The following is a 22,853-nucleotide window of genomic DNA, read 5'->3' on the forward strand; positions in this document are numbered from 1 at the left end:
GCCATTAACATCAGGGTCTAAGGGGTGGTCAATGCAGTGGTGCTGGTTTGACTTGCTCAGTATATGCCGCCTTCTGTTTCTCCCTCAGAGTGCCCTGGTGCTTCAGCTAGGTTGCTTTGTCTACTCAGTGGTGAACATTGGTTGGCAGTTGGTAGAAATGACTATCTCCTTCTCCACAGGAGCTGCCTGCCCAGATGGTGGATCTGAGGGCTGGTCTGGAAGCAGGACCCATGGTCTATGGTACAGGGGTGCTGCCACTACCAGAGCTCACTCCTGTCCCTATCTTCGAGTAAATGACAGTTGGTGAGCAATTGTCATTAGTGTTGATGAGTAAGGTGGGGGCATTCTCCATCAGGTTGGGCTGGCTGGGCAACTCCTCCAAGGACCAAACCTCTGGTCAGAGTTTCTAGGGGGTCCTGGCCTTTATTGCTCTTCCTTTCCTTTCTCTTTAAACCTGACAAGTATAGATTCTCCTACAAGCACCAAGGTGGAAAGCTTTCCAAGTGGATCTTCTCTTCCAACACTTTTCTCTCCTACCAAGCTATTCTAGGCTGGAGGCTCCCTAAGAATAACATCTGATTTCTAGCAACACATGACCACCACCCAAGTGGAACCAACCCTAGATAGCTAGACAGCTGCCACAGGCTGGCTGACTTCTTTGGGGCACCTTTTTGGGGAGGGGGGAGTGATGATAAGCTCAGGCAGTACTAGCCAGGTGGCTCTAAGCTAGAAATGGAAATAGCTTCATTATATTTACCCTTCTAATTCTGGTGCATGTTGTGTGTGGGCTAAGGAGCAGCATAATCCACAACCCCAAGACAAACACAGCCCCTCAGCCCCATGAGGCACAATGAAAACAGAAAAGAAAAAAGAACCAACCTTTAATGTCAAGTGAGCCACCGTCACATGACTCCTCCTAGAACAGGTTCTTAACTTAGGGGTTGTAAACTTTTTTTTTTAGTATTCTAATAGCTTTTATCTTTTTTATAAGTTTTTATTGATATCTGTTTCTTACATCATTGTAGGGACCCCCAATATCCCTCCTTTTTTCCTTCCCAGAGTGTCATCCTATATAACCAATAGTATTTTTTCCAGGGGAAAATTAATTAGCACAACTGATGGATACATTGAAAAAGTCCAAAAACAGGTGCAATGTGTAACACCTGTGGACCTCCCACCTCTCTGAAGGGGTAGGTTGGGGGTGACTTCTCCTACCTCTTCATTAAGTCCTGCTTGAGCTTTACAAATTTTGTGACAACCCACTTTTGATCGTTTCCATTTTGTTGAGGTAGTTATTGGGTATATTGTTTTCTTGGCTCTGCTTACTTCATTCTGCATCAGTTCATGTGATAACTTTACTTCAATATAATTGGCTTCCTTTGTAATCCTGTGGATTTTCGTTTATGTATTTTAAAAACATTCTTGCCAAAAGGGGTCCTTAGTCTTTACCACACTACCACAGGGGTCTATAATGATTTTTCCTCTCAATGATGTCTTCAGGGACTAGGCTGGAAGCAGGTCTGATGGTTAGGAGGACACTGCTATCCCCAAGGCAAGTCTTGGGTTCAAGGTCCTGGGCTATCCTCATCAGGGTCTGAGTAGAGATGGTAGTGCTGGTGGTGGTTTGACTTGCCTGGCATCAAAGAGTCTCTTGGCAAAGTGATGGGAGACAGTTGACATTCATTAAATTCTGGAACTTCCCAGGCAGAGTCCCTCAGAATTGCTATTTCATAACCAAGGTACAGGTATCAGGACACCTGAGAGCCTACCTTGCTTGCATCCAAAGAATGGGCCTAACTTCTTAGTTATAAGCTGAAAAAAATTCTTCACTTTAAAATACTATACTGAAGTCTACTGTACTACAAGACCCAGGAAGTCTGGAAAATCCTTCCTCTTGCCCAGAAAAAGAACCGAAAGAATGCAGAAACAACTCGAAGAGATTTTAAGCTGGGATGAAGTCCCATCTATGAATGTCATCGTCTGACAGGGTGGGGAATCTTGGCAGCTATAAGCCTTTCCTGGGGTCATTGCCTGGGTTGGATATTGTTAAGTAGAATAATTGGACCATAGCTTTCCACTTAGGAGAGACTTCAAAGGTTATGAGTTGTTTTTTTGTTTTTTGTTTTGTTTTTGTTTTTTTTCATTTTTGCAGATGTGGAAACTAAAGCCCAGGGTCACTTCTGTGACTGAAGTGGGATCTGAGACCAGGTCTTCCTAATCAAAATCCAGTGTCCTATCCACCATACCACATTTCTTCTTTTGAATAATAATTCTCAATCATGTCATCCCATTGCTCTTAAGATCTAGACTTGGACAAAAACAAACTTCCCATAACAGAAATGTCCAATTTCATTTCTTATTCTTTCCCACTATGTATATGGAAATGCTATTTTATTTAGTGTTGGCTGAGTTCAAACTTTTTCTTAATTTAAAAAAAATCTAGAACTGGAAGGGACCTCCAACTCCATCTAGCCTTAACCCCTTCATTTTACAGATGAGAAAACCGAAGTCCAAGGTGTTAAGTGTTAAGGTGTTAAGTTAAGGTCTGCCAAAACTCACACAGGAAATAAGCATCAAAAGGTGGGATTTGAATTCAAGTCCTTTAACACTCAAGCCAGTTTCTTTCCACTGGTCTACATGACCTTTGCATGGTTCTGACCACATTAATGGCTGACATTTACATAAATGCCTTAAAGTCTGCAAGGCACTTTGCATACATTTTCTCATTTAATCTTCACAATATCTCAGTGAGGTAGGTACTACAGGTATTATTGTCTCCCTTTTATGGATGAAAAAACTTAGATTCAAAGGCTAAATTATGTGCTTGTGGTCATTGTTGTTGAATCATTTCAGTTACATCCAACTCTTTGTGACCCCATTTGGGGTTTTCTTGGCAAAGATACTAGAGTAGTTTGCCATTTCCTTCTCCGACTCATTTTACAGATGACGGAACTGAGGCGCAGGGTGAAGTGACTTGCCCAGGGTCACACAGCTAGTAAATGTCTTAAGGCTAGATTTGAGCTCAGAAAGTTGAGCCTTGCTGACTCCTAGCCTGGCATTCTATCCACTGCACTACCTAGCCACCCTGCCTATGGTCATACAGCCGCTACTAAGTGTCAGAGGCAGGAACCCAAGGCTTCCTGAATGCAAATCTATTAGGCTACAAGGCTTCTCTGGAATAATTCTCTGACCATGGTATTCCACTGCTCAAAAACCTTCAATGGCTCTCCATTGTTTACCAAATAGCATACAAACTACTTTTTCCTGTCATTTAAGGCCCTTCACAGCATAACTTACACCTTTGCAAGCTTATCCCATAGTAAGTAGCCCTTTTCACCTACTCTCCATTCTGACCATTCCTCTCTCCCTCTCCACAAGCAGCCACCCTCTCCCCTCATTCCTGCAATGGTTTCCCCTACATTCCTACCTTTTGAAACTCTTCCCTTTCTCCAAAGCCCAGCTTAGGTCCCACCTCCTCCATGAAGCCTTCCCAAATACCTCCCCCCTCCCATTTATTAATAATTTCCTTCTTAAATCTTTCACACCATTCTATGTGGACCTCTCCAATATACTTACATTTATAACTTGTGTTATAGTTATGTGTCTCATCCTTCTGCCTTTTGAAGGTAGAGACTCTGTTGTTTGTTTCATAGTTATATCTTTGTAAGCTAGGCTTAATGCATTACATTTAGGTGAATATAGACAAAAGATCAATTATTTATGTCAGTGTGGGAACTTCCTTTTCCAATGCTGATTGAAACCTACTTGTGGCTCTATAGATAAATCCTAGGGAGTTGCCTGAGGCATGTATAGGTTAAATGACTTGCCCAGCATCATTTAATTGAGTATCAGAGGTAGAGGTTGGCTTTCTACCCAGGTCATAGTATCATGAGAGACATCCATATAACACAGTGGATAGAGCACCAGGCCTGGAGTCAGGAAGATTCCTCTTCCTGAGTTCAAATCTAGCCTTAGTTTACTAGGGGCAAGTCACTTCACCCTGTTGGCCTCAGTTTCCTCATCTGTAAAATGAGCTGGAGAAGGAAATGGCAAACCACTCCTGTATCTTTGCCAAGAAAACTCCAAATGGGGTCATGAAGACTAGGACATAACTGAAATGACTAAACAACAGTAAGATAGTATCACAGATTAAAACTGGAAAGGACTTTAGACACCATTTAATCTCACTGCCTTATTTTACAGATAAGAAAAGGAGGCCCAGATGGGTTAAGTGACTTCTCTTGGTCTCACAGATAGTAAGAGTCAGAGGCTTGATTTGAGCTAAGATTTTCCTAACTCCAGGTCTATCTATTTCTTTATCCACTATTCCATGTTGCCTCTTAAAGTGCACACAAGTGATTAATAAACACCAAATAAAATTAAATTGAATGTTGTTAGTGTTCTCCTCATATTAAATTACTTTGTATTTAATCTACATATAATTTTTATATGATTGTCAGTGTACATGTGATTTCCCCCCAGTAGAATATAAGCTCCCTGAAGGCAAGGACTCTTTCATATTTGTTGTTGTATCCATATCACCTAATACATAGTTACAGGCCTGTTGATAGAATTAACTACCCTAGTCCTTGTTCATCTTTTTCTCCTGGCTTCCCACCATCTGTGTCACCCTGTTTACCTCTCAATGAAGCATTAGCTTCATTGCTCACATTTCCTCACTCCTCACCATATGTCTTGTTATAATAATAATAATAATAATAATAATAGAATTTATAGGACATTTTCAGATTTGCAAAACTTACAAAGCTCTTTACAAATATTATCTCATTTGAACCTCACAACTACCCTGGGAGGTAAGTGCTCTGATCTGATTATTAGCCCCATTTTCCAGGTGAGGAAATTGAGGTGGACAGAGATTAAATGGCTTCTCCAGAATCACACAGCTACTAAGTGTCTGAGGCAAAATTTGAACTCAGTTCTTCTGGCTTCCAAGTCCTGTGCTGTGTCTGCTCCACCTAGCTGCCTAGTTTTCTCAGTGAGATTGTAAGCTCCCTGAAGCATCCTCCCAGCATTCAGACAGGGCTGAGTATATAGTAGGTATCCAGTCAGTGATTATTGATTTGAGTATTCGTTGTGACCTCTCTACACTAGGGAAGGGGATTAATGACAAAATTGTTGCAGAAACACCCATTAGACAATTATTAAAGGCTTTCTCAATTTCCCACTATTCAGATGTTCCCACCTATCCCCTGTCCTGTTCTCTTCTCCTCTTCACCTGGTCACTCTCTGGGGTCTGCCAGTTCCCCCCACTCTGACTAAAATACTTGCTTGGGCCCTGCATGTGCCAGAGTTATGGAACAGATAAGTCATGGAGCATGCTCTGCAGGGAAGGTGTACTTGAAAGGACATAGGTATTAAAACACTAATGTACTATTAGTGAAGTTGTATACTGATTCAACCATTCTGGAGAGCAATTTGGAACTATGCCCAAAGGGCTATAAAACTATGCATACCCTTTGACCAAGCAATAACTCTACTATGTCTGTAACCCAAAGAGATTTAAAAAAAAACAAAACGGAAAAGGACCTATGTGTACAAAGATATTTCTAGCAACTCTTTCAGTGTGGCAAAGAATTGGAAATTGAAGGAATGTTCATCAATTAGGGAATGACTGAACAAATTGTTGTATGTGATTGTGATGGAATACTATTTTGCTTTAAGAAATGATGAGCAGGATGCTCTCAGAAAAACATAGAAAGACTTATAAGAACTGGTGCAAAGTGAAATGAGCAGAACCAGGAGAAAATTGTACACAGTAACAGCAGTATTGTATGATGATCTACTATGAGTAACTTAGCTATTCTCAGCAATACAATGATCCAAGACAATTCTGTAGGACTTATGATAAAAGGTGCTGTCCATCTCCAGAGAAAGAACTGATGGAGCCTGAATGCAGATCAAAGATACTTTTTCTTTACTTTCTTTATTTTTCTTGGAGTTTTTTTGTCTGTGTTTTCTTTCACAGAATGACTTACATGGAAATGTGTTTTTCATGACTGCACATGTATAACCTATGTCAAATTGCTTGCCTTCTCAGTGGGGAGAGGGAGGGAGAGGATTGGGAACTCAAAATTTGAAAAAAAAAACTTGAATCTTTTTACATGTAATGTGGAAAAAATAAAATATTAAATAAGAAAAAAAGTATATAGGTATAGAAATTTGGGGGAGGGGAAAACCCATTAGCACTCCACATAATTTTCATCTCTTGGGCTGCTCCCCATCCCTTCCCTCTTCCCTACAGCATCCTCAGCTCCTCTTTAGTTGCCCCCCTGCACTTCAGGATGGGTATATCAGAGTATGAGATGAGCCAGCTCTATTTCTCCCTAGGAGCAGTTGTAATAAATGTCTGGGCTTCAGATTAGCACATTAGTGAATATGCTAATAGATCCCCTAGTTCTGTTGCCAGGGGGCTGTAGCTGATGTGGGCTAAATTGGCTCAGCTACCGTCTGGAGAATTGTCTGTTGGAGTGTTCTTGCCATGGGGTTTGGGGACATTGGTGGATTCAGTGGGGAGTTGCATTTTCTAAGGAGGGTCTTGGGGTGGGCCAGGACAGGTCACTAGTGACTGTTAGTGAAGTAGGAAGAACAGGGTATGGATTAGGGGCAGGGGGCAGGTAGGTGGTGCAGTGGATAGAGCTCTAGCCTTGGAGTCAGAAGGGCCTGAGTTCAAATGTGACCTCAGACACTTGACACTTACTAGCTATGTGACTCTGGGCAAGTCACTTAACCCCAATTGCCTCACCAAAAAGCAAAAAAAAAAAAAAGAACAGGGTATGGAAACAGGAGGGCACAGGTAGAGGCTTTCCCATCTCACTGAAAGTTCCCCTAGAGATTTTTGCAGGAAAACCGCTGAATTGAACTGAGACAGCAGATCCTCTTACTGCAAGAAACAGCTAGATTAAGATGTTTGCACCATAGTGCCTATTAGGATATTTGGTAGCGCCAGCTAGGGAGAAGGATCTTGGGCTTAGAGTTGGAAGGGGCCTTTGACATCATCTTTTACATCTTTGACACTACTTTTACAGATGAGGAAACAGAGGCCCAGAGAAGGTATTGATTTTTCCCAAGGTCACAAAGAGAGTGACAGCATCAGAATTTGAACCCAGGTAGCCTTGATTTCAAATCCAGACCTCTTCGCACTGAACCACATTGCCTATATCTTGAATCAAGCCAGCCTACACAAGGTGGCAAGCAGAGCATATGGTGAGGTAGAATGAGTGCAGGAGAGATGTTGAAGCTTACTCTAAGACAGGGATTCTTAACTGTTTTTGAGGAGTCTATAGATTCCTCAGAAGAACATTTTAAAATACATAAACTAAAATGTACAGGTTACAGAGGAAACCGATTATATTGGAGTAAAGCTATCACGTGAACTGATATGAATTCAGCAGAGGTAAGAAAATGATATACCCAGTAACTACCACAATGAAATGGAAAGAACAGCCACACATCAAAACAATCAGAAGTGGGATGTCACAAAATTTGTAAAGCTCAAGCAGGACTTAATGAAGAGGTAGGAGAAGTCACCCCCAACCTACCCCTTCAGGGAGGTGGAAGGTCCACAGGTGTTACACATTGAACCTGCTTTTGGACTTTTTCAGTGTATCCATCAGTTGTGCTAATTAATTTTCCCCTCAAAAAAATGCTATTGGTTATATGGGATGACTCTCTGGAAGGGAGAAAAGGAGGTATATTGGGGATCCCTATGAGGATGTAAGACACAAAATATCAATAAATACTTGTTAAAAAAAATAAAAATAAAGTTGTCACAATATTAAAAAAAAAAAGTTTACAGCCTCCAAATGAAGAAGCCCAGCTCTGGGAGGAGCCATGTGACTGTGGCTCAGTTAACATTGAGGGTTGGTTCTATTATCATTGCGGTTCATGGGGCTGAGGGGTCTTTGTCCTGGGGTTGTGTCACGCTACTCTTTAGCCCACACACAACATGCACCAGAATTAGAAAGGTAAATGATAATGAAGCTATTTCCACATCCAGCTTAGAGCCACCTGGCTAGTACTGACTTATCGTTACTCTCCCCCCCAAAAAAGGTGCCCCAAAGAAGTCAGCCAGCCTGTGGTGGCTATCTAGCTGTCTGGGGTTGGTTCCACTTGGGTGGTGGTCATGTGTTGCTAGAAATCAGATGTTATTCTTGGGGAGCCTCCAGCCCCCAGTGGTTTAGTAGGAGAGAAAAATGTTGGAAGAGAAGGTCCACTTGGAAAGTTCTCTACCTTGGTGCTTAGGCGAGGAATCTATACTTGTCAAGTTTAAAGGGAAAGGAAAAGAAGAGCAGCAGAGGCCAGGACCCCCTAGAAACTCTGACCAGTTGTTTGGTCCTTGGGGGAGTTGCCCAGCCAGGCCACCCAGATGCCTGGTATCTCTGATGAGGATACACTGCCCTGTTCTGACCTGCCCTCACTTCAGCCGCACCCCAATACCTCCTACCCAGTGGTTACCTTTTGAGTACTAGGTAAGAAGACAAAATGGGAGAATGGGTAAGCAGAGGAAGGACCACATGTCATCTTGGGTCAAACTGAGCCACGAAATTGTGTTGTCTCATACCTATCTCTTTAAAAGTTTTGATCTTAGTGTAAAAACAAAGTAATTATTTTGTGTGTAACTTTGTCCTTTTTTCTAATGCCTGGTGAATTTCCTATAATTATGGCATCGTTATTTTTCCTCTTAAGTGATAGCTGAGAAGCACTTATGTTTACAGCATTATTAGCTAGTTAAGGCTCTTAGAAGACAATACTGGATAGGAAATTTCCCAGGCCCAATTTAGTTGCATTCACATGGCACAATTAATTATTTAAGAATTACCTTTCAGGGGCAGCTAGGTGGCGCAGTGGATAGAGCACTGGCCCTGACGTCAGGAGGACCTGAGTTCAAATTCGGCCTCAGACCAAACACTTGACACTTACTAGCTGTGTGACCCTGGGCAAGTCACTTAACCCCAATTGCCTTAAAAAAAAATTACCTCTCATTTCAAGAGAAGTGACTTAGATTTAGGAAGATTTAGAATCTGAGAACCTGAGTTCGAACTCTAGTTCACACACATATGAATGTGACTTTTAGGGATGGGAAAAAAAATCACTAAATGGTACTCCTTGAGCCTCAGTTTCCTTTTCTGCAAAATGGAGCTAATAATACCTCACAGGAATATTAGGAGGCTCAAAGTAGATTTATGTATCTTAAGTTATTCGTAAACTACAAAGCACTATGGGTAGGTATAGTGGATAGAGTGCATAGACTTATCTTCCTGAGTTCAAATCTAGCTTTAGACACTTGCTAGCTGTGTGACCCTGAGCAAGTCACTCAACCCTGTTTGTCTCAGTTTCCTCATCTGTAAAATGAGCTGAAGAAGGAAATGGCAAACCACTCCAGTATTTTTGCAAAGAAAATCCCAAATAGGGCCATGAAGAGTTGGACACAACTGAAAAACCACTCAGCAATAATAGTATAAAGCACTATAAAAGTGTTGGCTGCAATTAGCAGTGTCTCCACCCCCCACCACTGACCTTTTGGGCCATCTGGGGTCTTAAGTGGGTTGGATTTCCGGTGAGGACTGGTTAATTGTAACCAATTGTGTGTGTCCATCTGTGTTTTCCCTCCTTCCTCCTATAGGATACCGAGAAGGATTTCTTTGGAAGCGAGGTCGGGACAACGGGCAGTTCTTAAGCAGAAAGTTTGTATTGACCGAACGAGAAGGGGCGCTGAAATATTTCAACAAAAATGACGTAAGCCCAGGATGGGTACGGGAGTCTGGGGGCTTGGGGTTGGGCAAACATACTTTGTAGTGTGGACCATTCATTCTGGGAAGTGGTAAAGCATGTCCCTTTTATGCCTGTGACAAAGCATTCCTCCTTTTTCTTTTTTTTTTTGTTTTGTTTTGTTTTTTGTTTTTTGCTGGGCAATGGGGTTAAGTGACTTGCCCAGGGTCACACAGCTAGTAAGTGTTATATGTCTAAGGTCGGATTTGAACTCAGGTCCTCCTGACTCCAAAGCTGGTACTCTATCCACTGCGCCACCTAGCTGTCCCTATTCCTCCTTTTGCAAAGTCAGGGATTATCTTGGTCTCCTCGGCCCCAAGTTCCTCTCAGACACTTCAGCAGGAACAATTTAAAACTGAAGGCCTCCCCTCTTGCCCTCAGCCAAAGCCTCTGTCCAGAAGAACAAGACAGAATGCTGAAGCTTTTCTACTTGCTGCTGGGGGTGGTGAGGGTGACGATTTAAAGAATATCCCAGTTCTCAGAAGTCCAAGTTCTTGGATTCACAGATCATAGGATCATAGATTTGGACTTTGAAGGGACCTTAGAGGTCATTGTGCCCAACCCCTCTCTCTCTCTTTTTTTTTTTTTACAGATAAAGGAACTGAGGCCCTGACCTGACTTGCCCAAGGTCACACAGGCACTAAGTGGCAGGGTTAGGGTTTGAACCCAGATCCTCTGACTTCAAATCCAGTGTTCTTTCCACTGTTCTGCATTGAATAGTGGCTATCCTTCTGTCTAAAATTCCTTCCAGGGGGCAGCTAGGTAGTGCAGTGGATAGAGCACCGGCCATGAAGTCAGGAGGACCCAAGTTCAAATCCAGCCTCAGACCAAACACTTGATACTTACTAGCTGTGTGACCCTGGGCAAGTCACTTAACCCCAATTTGCCTAAAATAATAATAATAATAATAATAATAATAAATTTAAAAATAAATAAATAAATAGAATTTCTTCAAGGTGGAAACTTGGAAAACAAACAGCAGGCTAACCTGGGCAAGTAACATAACTTCTCTGGACCTCAGTTTCCTCATCTGTAAAATGAAGGTGTTGGATACAATGACCTTTAAGCCCCCTTCTCCTTGGAAGAGGCTAACTCTGTGAGCCTATGAGTATTCGATACTCAGGTATGCCACACACTGGCTCCCAGGCTCACTCACTCACATGTGTCTCACAGTTGGAATTCTCCCTCCTCTCAGTGGCCCCTGTGGGCACACGTGAGATATCTGATGATGGTGACTGTGGACAAGAGGCAGTTTGGGACAGAGGAAGAAGCTCTGGCTTTGGCATTGGTGTAGGCCCAAATCTTGACTTTGTTTCTCTCCTTTAAATCTCTCAGCTTCATTTGCCTCATCTATAAACCATGGAGGTTGAGCTAGAAGACTCAAAGACACCCTCCCCAACCTCGCTGTTCCCAGGCCCACTTATATTTGTCACTATGCTCCAGGCACTTCATCCAGTAGGCTGAATCCATTCTCCAACACATCTGACAAGCTGCCCTCTAGCCGGTGCTTGAAAACCTCCAATGAAGGGGAGCTCACCACCTCTGAAGGCAGTCCATCCCACCCTGGGGTAGTTCTCATTGTTAAGGAAACCTTTCCTTAACCTGAAGACTAAAGTTGTCTCTTTCCTAGTTAAACCCATTACTCATAATTCATACCATTTGGTAATCTGCATACCTTTCTTTTTCAGACTCTCCTTTATAGGGGGAGGGGTGAGTTCTGCCCTATCTCCTCTGGTCAGAAGGTCACAGAATCTGTCTAAGTGAATAGAGCACTAGCTCTGGAGTCAGGAAGACCTGAGTTCAAATCCTGCCTCAAGCACTAGCTGTGTGACCCTGGGTGAATCATTTAACCTCTGTCTGCCCCAGTTATCCCAAATATAAACTGGGAGTAATAATAGCACCTACATTCCACAATTGTTTTGAGGATTAAATGAGATAATATTTATAAAGCACTATACAAATATTTACTAGTTTTCTAGGATCAAGGATTGAGAGCTGAAAAGCCATCAAAGGTTAGCCTTACAGTCAACCCTTTTATTTTATAGACAAGGAAACTGAGGCATGGAGAAGTAAAATAACAGCTAGTTAGTACAGAAGGTGAGATTCGAACTCAGTTCTTCCTGACTCCAAGTCCAGTGTATTCTACTCTGGCAACTCTCAGTTTGTTTAGATAAGATTGGGGGCAAAAAAAGAGAGTTGGGGGCAATCTATATTACTCAACCAGCCCCACCTGCCACTCATCTAGAGGAGGAGAATCATAGAACTTTCAAGTTGGAAGGGGCCTCAGTGACCATCTAGCCCAAGCTAAATCCACAAGAGTTCTCTGCTAGAACACAGAATGCTCCTAACGAGAAGGGCTCAGAGGAATCTGCCAAACCAAGCATTTGATGAGACTCTGTCTCATGATCTGCCTCGGCCGGTCTCCAGATGCCACATGGCAAGGGACTCTTAGGAAAAGATGACTTGGGGGGTTGGGGTTGAGAAGATCCTTTTGCTTAAATAGGTCAGAGAAGGGTCCCCTGTACAGGATGGCCCCTCTAGGCAGCTGAGGACTCATTGGTGATACCATTCCCTGCTCCCCCTCCCCTTGCCCCTAGCTTCCTACCTCAGCCAGAGACTCTAAAGAGCAGCAGATGGAAAATCCCCAGTAAACTTCCCATGAAGTATTTGAAGTCACCTAGTCTATAAAGAAGGAGCTAGGTGGCTCAGTGAACAGATGGCTGGGCCTGGAGTCAGAAAGTTGTTCAGTGATTTTTCAAGTGTGTCTAACTCTTTGTGACCCTATTTGGGGTTTTCTTGGCAGAGATGCTTAGAGTGGTTTGCCATTTCCTTCTCCAATTCATTTTACAGTTGAGGAAACTGAGGCAAACAGGGTTAAGTGACTTGCCCAGGGTCACACAGCTAATAAGTGTCTGAGACTGGATTTAAACTCTGGAAGATGAGTCTTCCTGACTCCAGGCCCAGCACTCTATCCACTGAACCACCTAGATTGCCCCTAGAGTCAGGAAGACTTGAGTTCAAATCTGGCCTCAGATGCTAGCTGTGTGACCCTGGGTAAATCATTTAACCTCTTAATCCATTGGATTAATCCACTGGAGAAAGAAATGGCAAACAACTCCAGTATCTTTGCCAAGAAAACCGCATGAACAGTATGGTCCACTGGGTCATGAAGAGTCAGACACAACAACAATTGCCTGTAAAGGGCCTAGGAGTAGTCATTGGTTTCAGGGAACACTGTACCTCAAGCAACAAGCATTTATTGAGCACCTGCTGTTTGCTGGCGGTGTAAAAACAAAAATTAATCCATCTCTGACCTCAGGGAGCCTACATTCTGTCAGGGGAGACAACACATATACTGTAAGTACGTACAAAATAAGTGTAAGGTCATTTTGGAGGAGAGGCACTAACCACTGAGTGGTCTTATTTTGTTTGTTTGTTTTATAATGTTTGCAAAGTGCTTTCAAATATCATCTCATTTGATCTTCACAATAACCCTGGGAGGTAGATGCTGTTATTAAGTCCATTTTACAGAGGAGGAAACTGAGGCAGACTTGCCAGTTAAGTGACTTGCCAGAGTTGCACAGCTAGTAAGTTCACTGAGGCTGTATTTGAACTCAGGTCTTCCTGACTCCAGGTTCAGAGGTCTAGCCACTGCTAATCCTGGTTGCCTCCTACCGAATGGTCTTTTTAAAGTTTTTTTTTTTTTAATCTTTCCCTACATTAAGATCAACTTTTATCTTGGGTGCATTCATCTCTGAGCGCCAGCCCTCCCCCACCTCAGCAGCTGTCACATTAATGAACAGCAGAAATCTGGGGAAAGAGCAGATGCTGAGAGTGGCAGAAGAAGGAGAGGCAGCAGTAGGTCTGTGTATTACGGCAAGTTCGCATGATGCCTTAAGAGATGGGGCTGTTCGATTTCTCCTTGGCTGGACTTGGAATCAGTTCATGGAGTCAAGTCTTGGCCCTTCTGCTTCCTGGGGGTCTGACCATGGGCCACCCACCAGACTGCTTTGAGCCTTGGTCCCCTCATCTTTAAAAGACGGGTAGTGAGATTCACATGACCTGCATATGTCACAGGATTTTATCGAGGACAGTGGTGCCTTTGTCAACCCTGTAGTCATAAACATGAGAGGTTTTTTTCTTTTTCATGCAGCATCTTTTTACTTTTGCTGAAGCCTAAAATGTAATTACATTCAACCAGATATAAACATAACCTAAAGGTTTTCTTTATTAAAAATATGTTTGACATTTCTTACCCCAACCATCACATCATAAATAACATACATATCCTTTTCTTGCCCTCAAATTCACCTTTTACATTCCCAAATAACTTCATATTTACAAAATCTGAGAGTTGGCAGGAACTTTAGTGACCATCTAGCACAGAAAATTCTTATCTCTTCCACTTATGGGTTTCCTTATTTTCTTGATTTCCCTCCTCATATTCCTTATATTCTCTTAAACATTTACACTGAAGGTTTTTTTCCCTCTACTTCCCTATAACTTGACACAGAAAAATATTAAATAAAAGACCAACACATTGCCCGTGTCTGGCAATGAATGCCTCATTCTGTATCCCGTCCCATATCTCTCTTTTTTTTTTTTTTTTTGGCTAGGCAGTGGGGTTAAGTGACTTGCCCAGGGTCACACAGCTAGCAAGTATTATGTGTCTGAGGCCGGGTTTGAACTGAGGTTCTCCTGAGTCATCAGGACCGGTGTTCTATCCACTGCGGCACCTACCTGCCCCCATCCCATACCTTTTGCCAAGAGAATGGTAAATGTGAGCTTTTTCTATAGATTCTATACCAAATCCTGGTAGAGGAAAATAAATCATAATGGTATTTGCATAAATTCTACATTTACCACTTGCTGTAAAGTCATCAACCTTGACTCTGCAAGAAATAGAAAGCCTTCACCCTCAGGAGGTTGAGAAGATGAATGGAGGCCAGGGAGGATGGTGGGTCTTCAGGAGAGGTAGAGCCCACTAGAAGTCAGATGGGAGAAAAAGGAAAGAGCCAGGTGACTTGTGGTCTTCTTCTACCCACACTGAGGTTGCATTTATACAACAGAAAGCCACCAGATTGAGAGCCCGTCTGGCATTTTCAGCCATTGGTACAAGCAAATCAGTTTAACCTCATGGCCAGCCTGATGGATTATTCTGGAAACAGGCAGAATAATAAAAAAAAAAACACTCAAGTGGAAAATGTGCTTCGCTGACCCATGGACTGACAGGAGCTAAGTGACATGTCCCTGGGTAGACATGAGAAGAGTTTGCCACCCCATGGACCAAGCTGAACCGGCTACAAAGGTTCCAGTGACAGCCAGACACACCACATTTTGACAGGCTGCCACCTAGGGATATATCGAGCCCAGAGACTTGGCAGCTTAACGCAGCGCTGGGCAGGAGAACAGACTCCGGGCTGAGCAGCACCAGGCACCAGGCAGGGAGGCGTGAGAGCCCTTTGGCTCAGTATGGAGCACATAGCAGGTGTATTCTCTTGTCTGACCATTGCTCTTATCCTCCTCCAGGGCCAAAGGATTCACCCACAAAGGAGGGTTTTGTTTTGCCCTAGGTGACCTAGGGCTCCTTCTTTATAGACTAGGTGACTTCAGATACCTCTTAGAAAATTTATTGGGGATTTTCGATCCAATGTTCTTTAGAGTCTCTGGCTGAGGTAGGAAGCTAGGGGTGAGGCGGGGAGCAGGGAATGGTATCACCAATGAGTCCTCAGCTGCCTAGAGGGGCCATCCTGTACAGGAGACCCTTCTCTGACCTATTTAAGCAAAAGGATCTTCTCAACCCCAACCCCCCAAGTCATCCTTTCCTAAGAGTCCCTTGCCATGTGGCATCTGGAGACCAGCCGAGGCAGATCATGAGACAGAGTCTCATCAAACTCTCTTAAGGACTAAGGGACTTTGCCCTAAGTGATTTGACAACTTACTTTTCTTCTTGGGCTTGAAGGAGGCTTTTGCATGAAGATGACAATTCAGTTGGAGACAACATTGCTAGGATTGGGTAAGGGGTGAAATGAGTACGTTGAAGCAGCCGAGAAGGAGGCCATTGGCAGTGAGCATCACACTCTGACCAAGGAACCCTTTTCAGAAAGCACTGTATCCCTCAGGATAATCCTCTGAGGTGTTTTCCTGGCTACCAACTAGATCTGATGTTGTTTTCTAGGCAAAGGAGCCCAAAGCAATTATGAAGATTGAACATTTAAATGCCACCTTCCAGCCAGCCAAAATTGGGAATCCTCATGGCCTCCAGATCACGTACCTGAAGGATAACAGCACCAGGAATATCTTTGTGTATCATGAAGATGGCAAGGTAAGGGTGGTGAGGAAACCAGCGATTTGGTAGGATCCTGTTTGAGCCTAGTAGATGCAGACATGAATGAGGGCTGCTCCCTGAATCTGAGTGACTTGATTTTCACTTGGGGAAAAAACCCCATCTCACTCTTGTGGTTTAACATTCATTGAAGGAAGGGGAAGCAAGTCCTGTTGTAACTTCTCTTTTGGGTTTCCCAACCATCAAGGGTTAGACAAATTGCCTCATTCCAAAGAGTTCCTCTCTGGCTTGAACCTACGTGAACAATGTAACCCAGGAGATGGCAAAGGTGAACTCTTAGGGGCAGCTGGGCCTCCTGGGCCAGGTGGGAGGGAAATGGACTCAGAGATAAGATGACTTGGATGATGGAAAGAGGAACAATCATGGGGAGGGCAGGGGGTATTTGTGACACAGGGTAACCATGGGTACGCCTTCTATCTACACAACTTCTCTCAGGAATTAACACTTCCTAAGAAGTAAAGTTCATTAGAAAAAAATATGATGGGGTAAGATCTTTAAAGGCAATAATATGGAAAATAACCAAAGAGATTAATAATAATAATAACTAGCATATATCTAGCACCTTATGTTTACACAGCACTTTACAAATATCATTTTATTTGATCCTCACAACCCTGAGTAGGTGCTATTATTATCCCTTTTTTTCAGATAAGGAAACTGAGACTGAGAGAGGTGAAAATAATTGCCCAGGGTCATATAGCTAAGTATCTAAGGTTAGATTTGAACTCAAGTCTTCCTGACTCAGGTCTGTTGCCTATCCACTGCACCATTTAGTGACCTCACTGAAATTAAAAGAGTTCCTCTCTGTTGGTATTAATGTAGAGCTCCCATCGCTGTGTACTCTGAGGTAGAGGGAGGGAAGCAAAGCTCAGAACAAGAATAAAAGTACAGAAAAGGCCTAGTAAAGTGGAAAGAAACTCAAGCTGACTACTGTATTATAAACATGACTTTAACCCTGACTTACTGTATGACCCTAGTCAAGTCTTTACCTTTCTGGGCCTCGGTTTCCTCATCTCTAAAATGAGGAGGTTGCACTAGTTTTTTGGAAGGTCTCTTCCTAGCCTAACATTTTTTGACATTGCATTACAAAAGGAATAGACAGCATAGGACCTGGCCCTTGAATGATTTGTACCATAATGAGCTAGACATTGCAGTCACATGGAAAAATATGAAAATAACTGCAAGGACATAACTTGTGTAAGCAAGAGTGAATTAAGTAAATATTTTATATTTATCGATATCTTCTTTTTCTTCTTCAGAGCAGCTAGATGGCTCAGTGGATAGAGCACTGGGTCTGCAGTTAGGAAGACCTGAGTTCAAATCTGCTTCAGACACTTACTAGCTATGTGACCCTGGGCAAGTCACTTAACCTCTTGTTAGCCTTAATCTACTGGAGAAGGAAATGGCAAACCATTCCAGTATCTTTGCCAAGAAAACCATGGGCATGACTGAACAACTGAACAACAGCCCCTTTCTACATCACCTTCATTTCTAAAAAAATCCCTTCCCTACCCCCTGGGCAAACTAACCCTTACAACAGAGACTAAATAAAGGATGAGTGGGAAGCGGGGAGTAAGGAAACAGTTTAGCAAAACTAGGGGCAGCTAGGTGGTGTAGTGGATAGAGCCCTGGTCGTGGAGTCAGGAGGACCTGAGTTCAAATCCGGCCTCACACACTTGACACTTACTAGCTGTGTGAGCCTGGGCAAGTCATTTAACCCCATTGCCTAGCAAAACAAAACAAGACTAAAAAACAAAACAAAACAAACAATGTTAAGGGGCAGCCAGATGGCGCATTAGATAGAGCACCAGCCCTGGATTCAGGAAGACTTGAGTTCAAATCCAACCTCAGACACATACTAGCTGTATGACCCTGGGCAAGTCACTTCACCCCATTGCCTCACCAAAAAAAAAAAAAAAGAAAACCTAGCCAACGCAACAGAGTTTGACATTGTATGCAATGTTCCACACCCAGTCTCCCACCTCTGCAAAGAAGAGGAGCAGGCACTTTTTCTCTTAAGAGTGAAGTAAATATGCTGTGGAGCCTGAGAGGTGGTATTGAAGCAGTGAAGTGTTGGCCAGGCTGGAGCCAGGTGAAGTTAGTCAAAGAGGGCTTTGTGGAAGAGGTGTAGTATAACCTAACATCTGATTGTAATAATAGCGAGCATTTATATGACATTTTATGGTTTGCAAAGCACTTAATAGATGCCGTCTCATTGATCCTCACAATAGTAGGAGCTATTAATATCCCCATTTTCCCAGATAGGGAAACTGATTCTGAGGGAGGATTATACAGCTAGTCTGAGTCAGGATTTGAATTCAGGAGTTCCTAATTCCAATTCCAGTGCTCTATCCACTGTGCCTACTGGCTGAAGGGACAGTCATCATCCAAGGTGGGTTCCCTCTTTGGGATTTCTTTTTGGGTCCAGTAGGAAAGTGTCACCCGTGTGGAGAGCTGTCCCCTTAAAATCTATTTAAGGACACATTGGCCCCCAGGGTTAAGAACCTGTACCTGCTATAGAGAGAGTTCTTGAATGAGGTGGCTGGATGGGGATGGGAAGTGTTGAACTAAACCTGTAAGAGTCCTGCGAGGGACCTCCAAACCCCTCCTTTTACAAATGTGGAAACTGAGGCCAGAAGGCATGTGGCATACTTGAGACCACACAGTTGGTTAATTGCAGAGCCAGCCAGGATAAGAATCTACATCTCCTTCTCTAATGAGATAATATATGTGAAGCACTTGGAAAATCTTTAAGTACTAGATAAATGTTATCTAATTAATTATTAATTATCTCCTCATTCTGATGCTGAGCTCCACTGCACACCATCCGGCTTCCCTCCAAACCCCCACAAATTCCTAATTCTGTGTGCCAGTTACAGCCTCTCCTGCATGGCTGGAAGTAACCCTGTAGCGTAGGTGGAAACTCTCAGCTGCTACAAAATGGATTTTATAAATAAACTCCCTCCCCTCCCCCCCCACCTAGGCAACCCAGAGATTGCATAAACAATTAAAATAAAGATCATCGTAAAAATAGACTAATTTAGAGAGAGAAAGAGAGAAGAGGAAGGAAGAAAGAAAGAAGGAGGAAGGGAAGGAAGGAAAGAGAAGAAGGGAGGAAGGAGAAGTCTGAAGGGGCTTTAAAAGGAGGAGCCATTTATCTTAAATAATTAGCAGCACTGCAGAGCAGCTGGGGCTCAGCTCGTTGGCATAGAGCCCACCAGAGCAGGTTACAAAGGATGGTTGTATTTTGGGGGTGCTCCTGAGAACAGGGTAAGCCAGCAACCTCTCCTCAGCCCTCTTTCTAAATGTGCTCCTTGTGTCCCTTGGCTCCCCTCGACAATAGGCCACCCTCGGCCTCATTGGCTCCTGACCCCTGCTCAGCTCAGCTTGCCCTCAAATGTTAAGGGCCATTTCTCCCATGGGCATTACCAGTATGCTTCTTCTAAGAGTGGCTTTTGCTGAATAACCACACACAGTCTGCCAGAACATCCAGGTGTGAACATTTTGCCAGGTTGTGATTTCCAGTCTTCAGAAATAATACTAGGGTGGGGGGAGGGACTTATGCATGAGTTAATATGGTTGCTTTCCAAATTTCCCATGGAAACCCTCGTGAGATGCTGTAGCCATGGTGCCTCATTGGAAATCTTTCTCCATATTTCCATATAACGTGATATCCATGAGATTGACTAGATTCCTGTTCTAGCTCTTTATGTAATAATAATAATCCTAAGAATCAATGACATTTATTTCAAACTTCCATATTTACAAATCACATTGTTTTCATTATGTCATTTCATCTTTGTGACATCTCTGTGAGGTAAAGGGTGGGGGAGGGGAAGCATTTATGAAGTGCCTACTGTTTGCCAAACATTGTGCTAAAGCAGTGCTTTTCAAATATTGTCTCATTTGATAATAAAGGTATCAAATAGCATTGTCCCCATCTTATAGCTAAGGATATTTAGACACAGAATAGTTGAGTGATTTACCCAACTTCACACAGCTAGTGAATCACTAGGCATTCAATCCCAGGTGTGCTGACTCCAAACCCAGTGCCATTTCTTCTACCCTACAGTTGCCTCTGATATACTATGTCCAACCCTCAGTTCACTCTGAAATTTTTACACAGAGGTTTCTCAGCTTCACAAATACATCATCTCATTTGATCTTTGCAAGAACTGAGAGATAAGCATTACAGGTCTTATTGTCCTCCTTTTACAAATGAGGAAACTGAGTCCACTTGACCTGCCCTAAGTCACAAGGTTAGTAAGTAACAGAGATAGGTTCATTTGAAACTAGCCTACTTTCCATGACACTCCCCAGGATGTAAGAAGTAAAGCTAGACAGTTTTGTTACTACCTTGTAGATGTTGTTCAGTTGTTTTTCAGTTGTGTCCGACTTCTTCATGACCCCATTTGGTGTTTTCTTGGCAAAGATCCTGTAGTGGTTTGCCATTTCCTTCTCCAGCTCATTTTACAGATGAGGAAACTGAGGCGAGCAGGGCTAAAGGACTTGCCCAGGGTCATACAGCTAGAAAGTGTCTGAGTTCAGATTTGAACTCAGGAAGATGAGTTTCTAACTGCAAGCCTGGTACGCTATACGCTATCACGACATCTAGATGCCCCATATATGTATATATACTTCTTAAAAAGCAAGCTGTGTGTAGCAAGAGTCTACAGTTCCCTATTCAAGCCTCTTTCATGTTCTTATTTGCACATTGAAATATTTGTTGATGATTACATTCATAATAAAAAAGAAAATTTAATTTTAAAAAAGAGAATAAGATTTGAACCCAGGTCCCCTGATTCCAGATTCAGGGCTCCTTCTAAAAACAAAAAGAACCACACAGAACCAAAAATGGTCTTTGACTCAAACAGTTTTTAGAGAAATGTTCTGTGGATGGTGCTGTAATGCTATTGTATTCAAATCCAGCCTCAGACACATGATACTCACTAGGTGTGTGACCCTGGGCAAGTCATTTCAACTTTCAGTGTTCTAGGCAAGTCTCTGAGACCATAAGTTGTAGAGATGGTGCTTAACCCCGATTGCCTCGCAAAAAAAAAAAAAAAGAAGAAAGAAAAATATAATGCTATGGTTGAGGCAGCTAGATGGCACAGTGGACAGAGCACTGGACTAGAGTCAGGAAAACCTGAGTTCAAATCCTTCCTGAGACACTCACTGGCTGTGTGATCCTGGACAAGTCGTTTAACCTCTGGCCTTAGTTTCCTCATTTGTGAAAATGGGAATAATAATAATAGCACCTACTTCCCATGGTTGTTGTGGAGATCGAATGAGATAATATTCTTAAAGTGCTTTGTAAAACATAAAGCTCTGAATATTGTTCGGTCATTTTCAATCAAGTCTGACTCTTCAAGAGCCCACTTGGGGTTTTCTTGGCAAAGATACTGGAGTGGTTTGCCATTTCCTTCTCCAGCTCATTTTACAGATGAGGCACACAGGATTAAGTGACTTTCCCAGGGTCACATAGCTAGCAAGTGTCTAAGATAGAGTTTGAATTCAGGTCTTCTGGCTCCAAGTCCAACACAGCCACCTAGCTGCCTGTGTTACTGTAAACAACTAGAAAATGACTGAGGCTATCATCCATCAAATAAAGCATTGTGTGATATGAGCAGGTAGGTGGCCTAGTGAATAGAGCACTGAGCTCGAAATCAGGAAGACTCATCTTTCTGAGTTCAGATACCTAGCCTCAGATATTTACTAGCTGTGTGACCCTGGGCAATTCATTTTACCCTGTTTGCCTCAGTTTCCTCATCTGTAAAATGAGCTAGAGAGGGGCAACTGGGTGGTGCAGTGGATAGAGCACCTGAAGTCAGGAGGATCTGAGTTCAAATCCAGCCTCAGACCAAACACTTGACACTTATAGCTGTGTGACCCTGGGCAAGTCACTTAACTCCAATTGCCTAAAAAAAAAAAATGAGCTGGAAAGGGAAATGGCAAACCACTCCAGTATCTCTGCCAAGAAAACCCCAAAATGGGGTCATGAAGAGTTGGACATGACTAGAAACGACTAGATAACAACAAATGATCTGAGAGGCTCTGATGGTCTGGAGTTGGTCCCAGAATTATTCGTGGAAGATGGTGGACCTGAAAAGAATACCTGAAAAGAAAAAGAATACCTGAAAAGAATACCTGGGTGGAGGTAGGGAAGGAGGGAAAGTGTTATGGAAATGTCCTTGATAGGAGTCACTTGGAAATAGCATTTTGCCAATGTGACATGCTCCACAAATGTTCAGGATAATATGGGATGATTTCAGAGACTTCAGTTCATCAGACTCCTTTACAGGAAAATTACCCCAAAGGATTGCAATAAGCTCCTCTTTAAAGACAAAGCCTCCTGGAAAATGTCTTTTGAGGAAGGGAAGTGAAGCCAGCATTCAGGTTCTGGAAGTAGAGTTACCTTCCCAGTTTGGAGGATTTCGCTTTTTAGTTCCCAGTAAGCATATTCTCATTTAGGACCGATGCCTTCTTCTCCTCTGTCCACAGTTCTGACTAGTCCCTGGATGGAAATAGCAAATCTAGTTTCTCAAGAACAGTCTCCTGACAATGTTTGTTTCATTACCCTGATTTCTTTTCTTCTCCTCAGGAAATTGTGGATTGGTTCAATGCCATCCGGGCAGCCCGATTTCATTACTTACAAGTGGCATTTCCTGGGGCCAGCGATAATGATGTGAGTTGATTCATATTTTACTGAAGTAGCAAT

At 42.9% G+C, this 22,853-nt stretch overlaps 1 protein-coding gene across 2 annotated transcripts in view; it reads left to right on the forward strand.

Annotated features, from left to right (window-relative positions):
* Nucleotides 1-22,853, forward strand: part of LOC114052302 (arf-GAP with dual PH domain-containing protein 1) — a 162,424-nt gene that overhangs the window by 118,341 nt on the left and 21,230 nt on the right. For both annotated transcript variants that reach the window (XM_027874850.1, XM_027874851.1), the window contains exons 5-7: nt 9,644-9,756; nt 15,968-16,114; nt 22,737-22,820. In XM_027874850.1, coding sequence (XP_027730651.1) covers nt 9,644-9,756; nt 15,968-16,114; nt 22,737-22,820 — 344 coding nt within the window. The remainder of the gene's footprint in view (nt 1-9,643; nt 9,757-15,967; nt 16,115-22,736; nt 22,821-22,853) is intronic.

This window comes from Vombatus ursinus, unplaced genomic scaffold (genome assembly GCF_900497805.2).
Source record: "Vombatus ursinus unplaced genomic scaffold, bare-nosed wombat genome assembly UNPS02014807.1, whole genome shotgun sequence".
NCBI lineage: Eukaryota > Metazoa > Chordata > Mammalia > Diprotodontia > Vombatidae > Vombatus > Vombatus ursinus.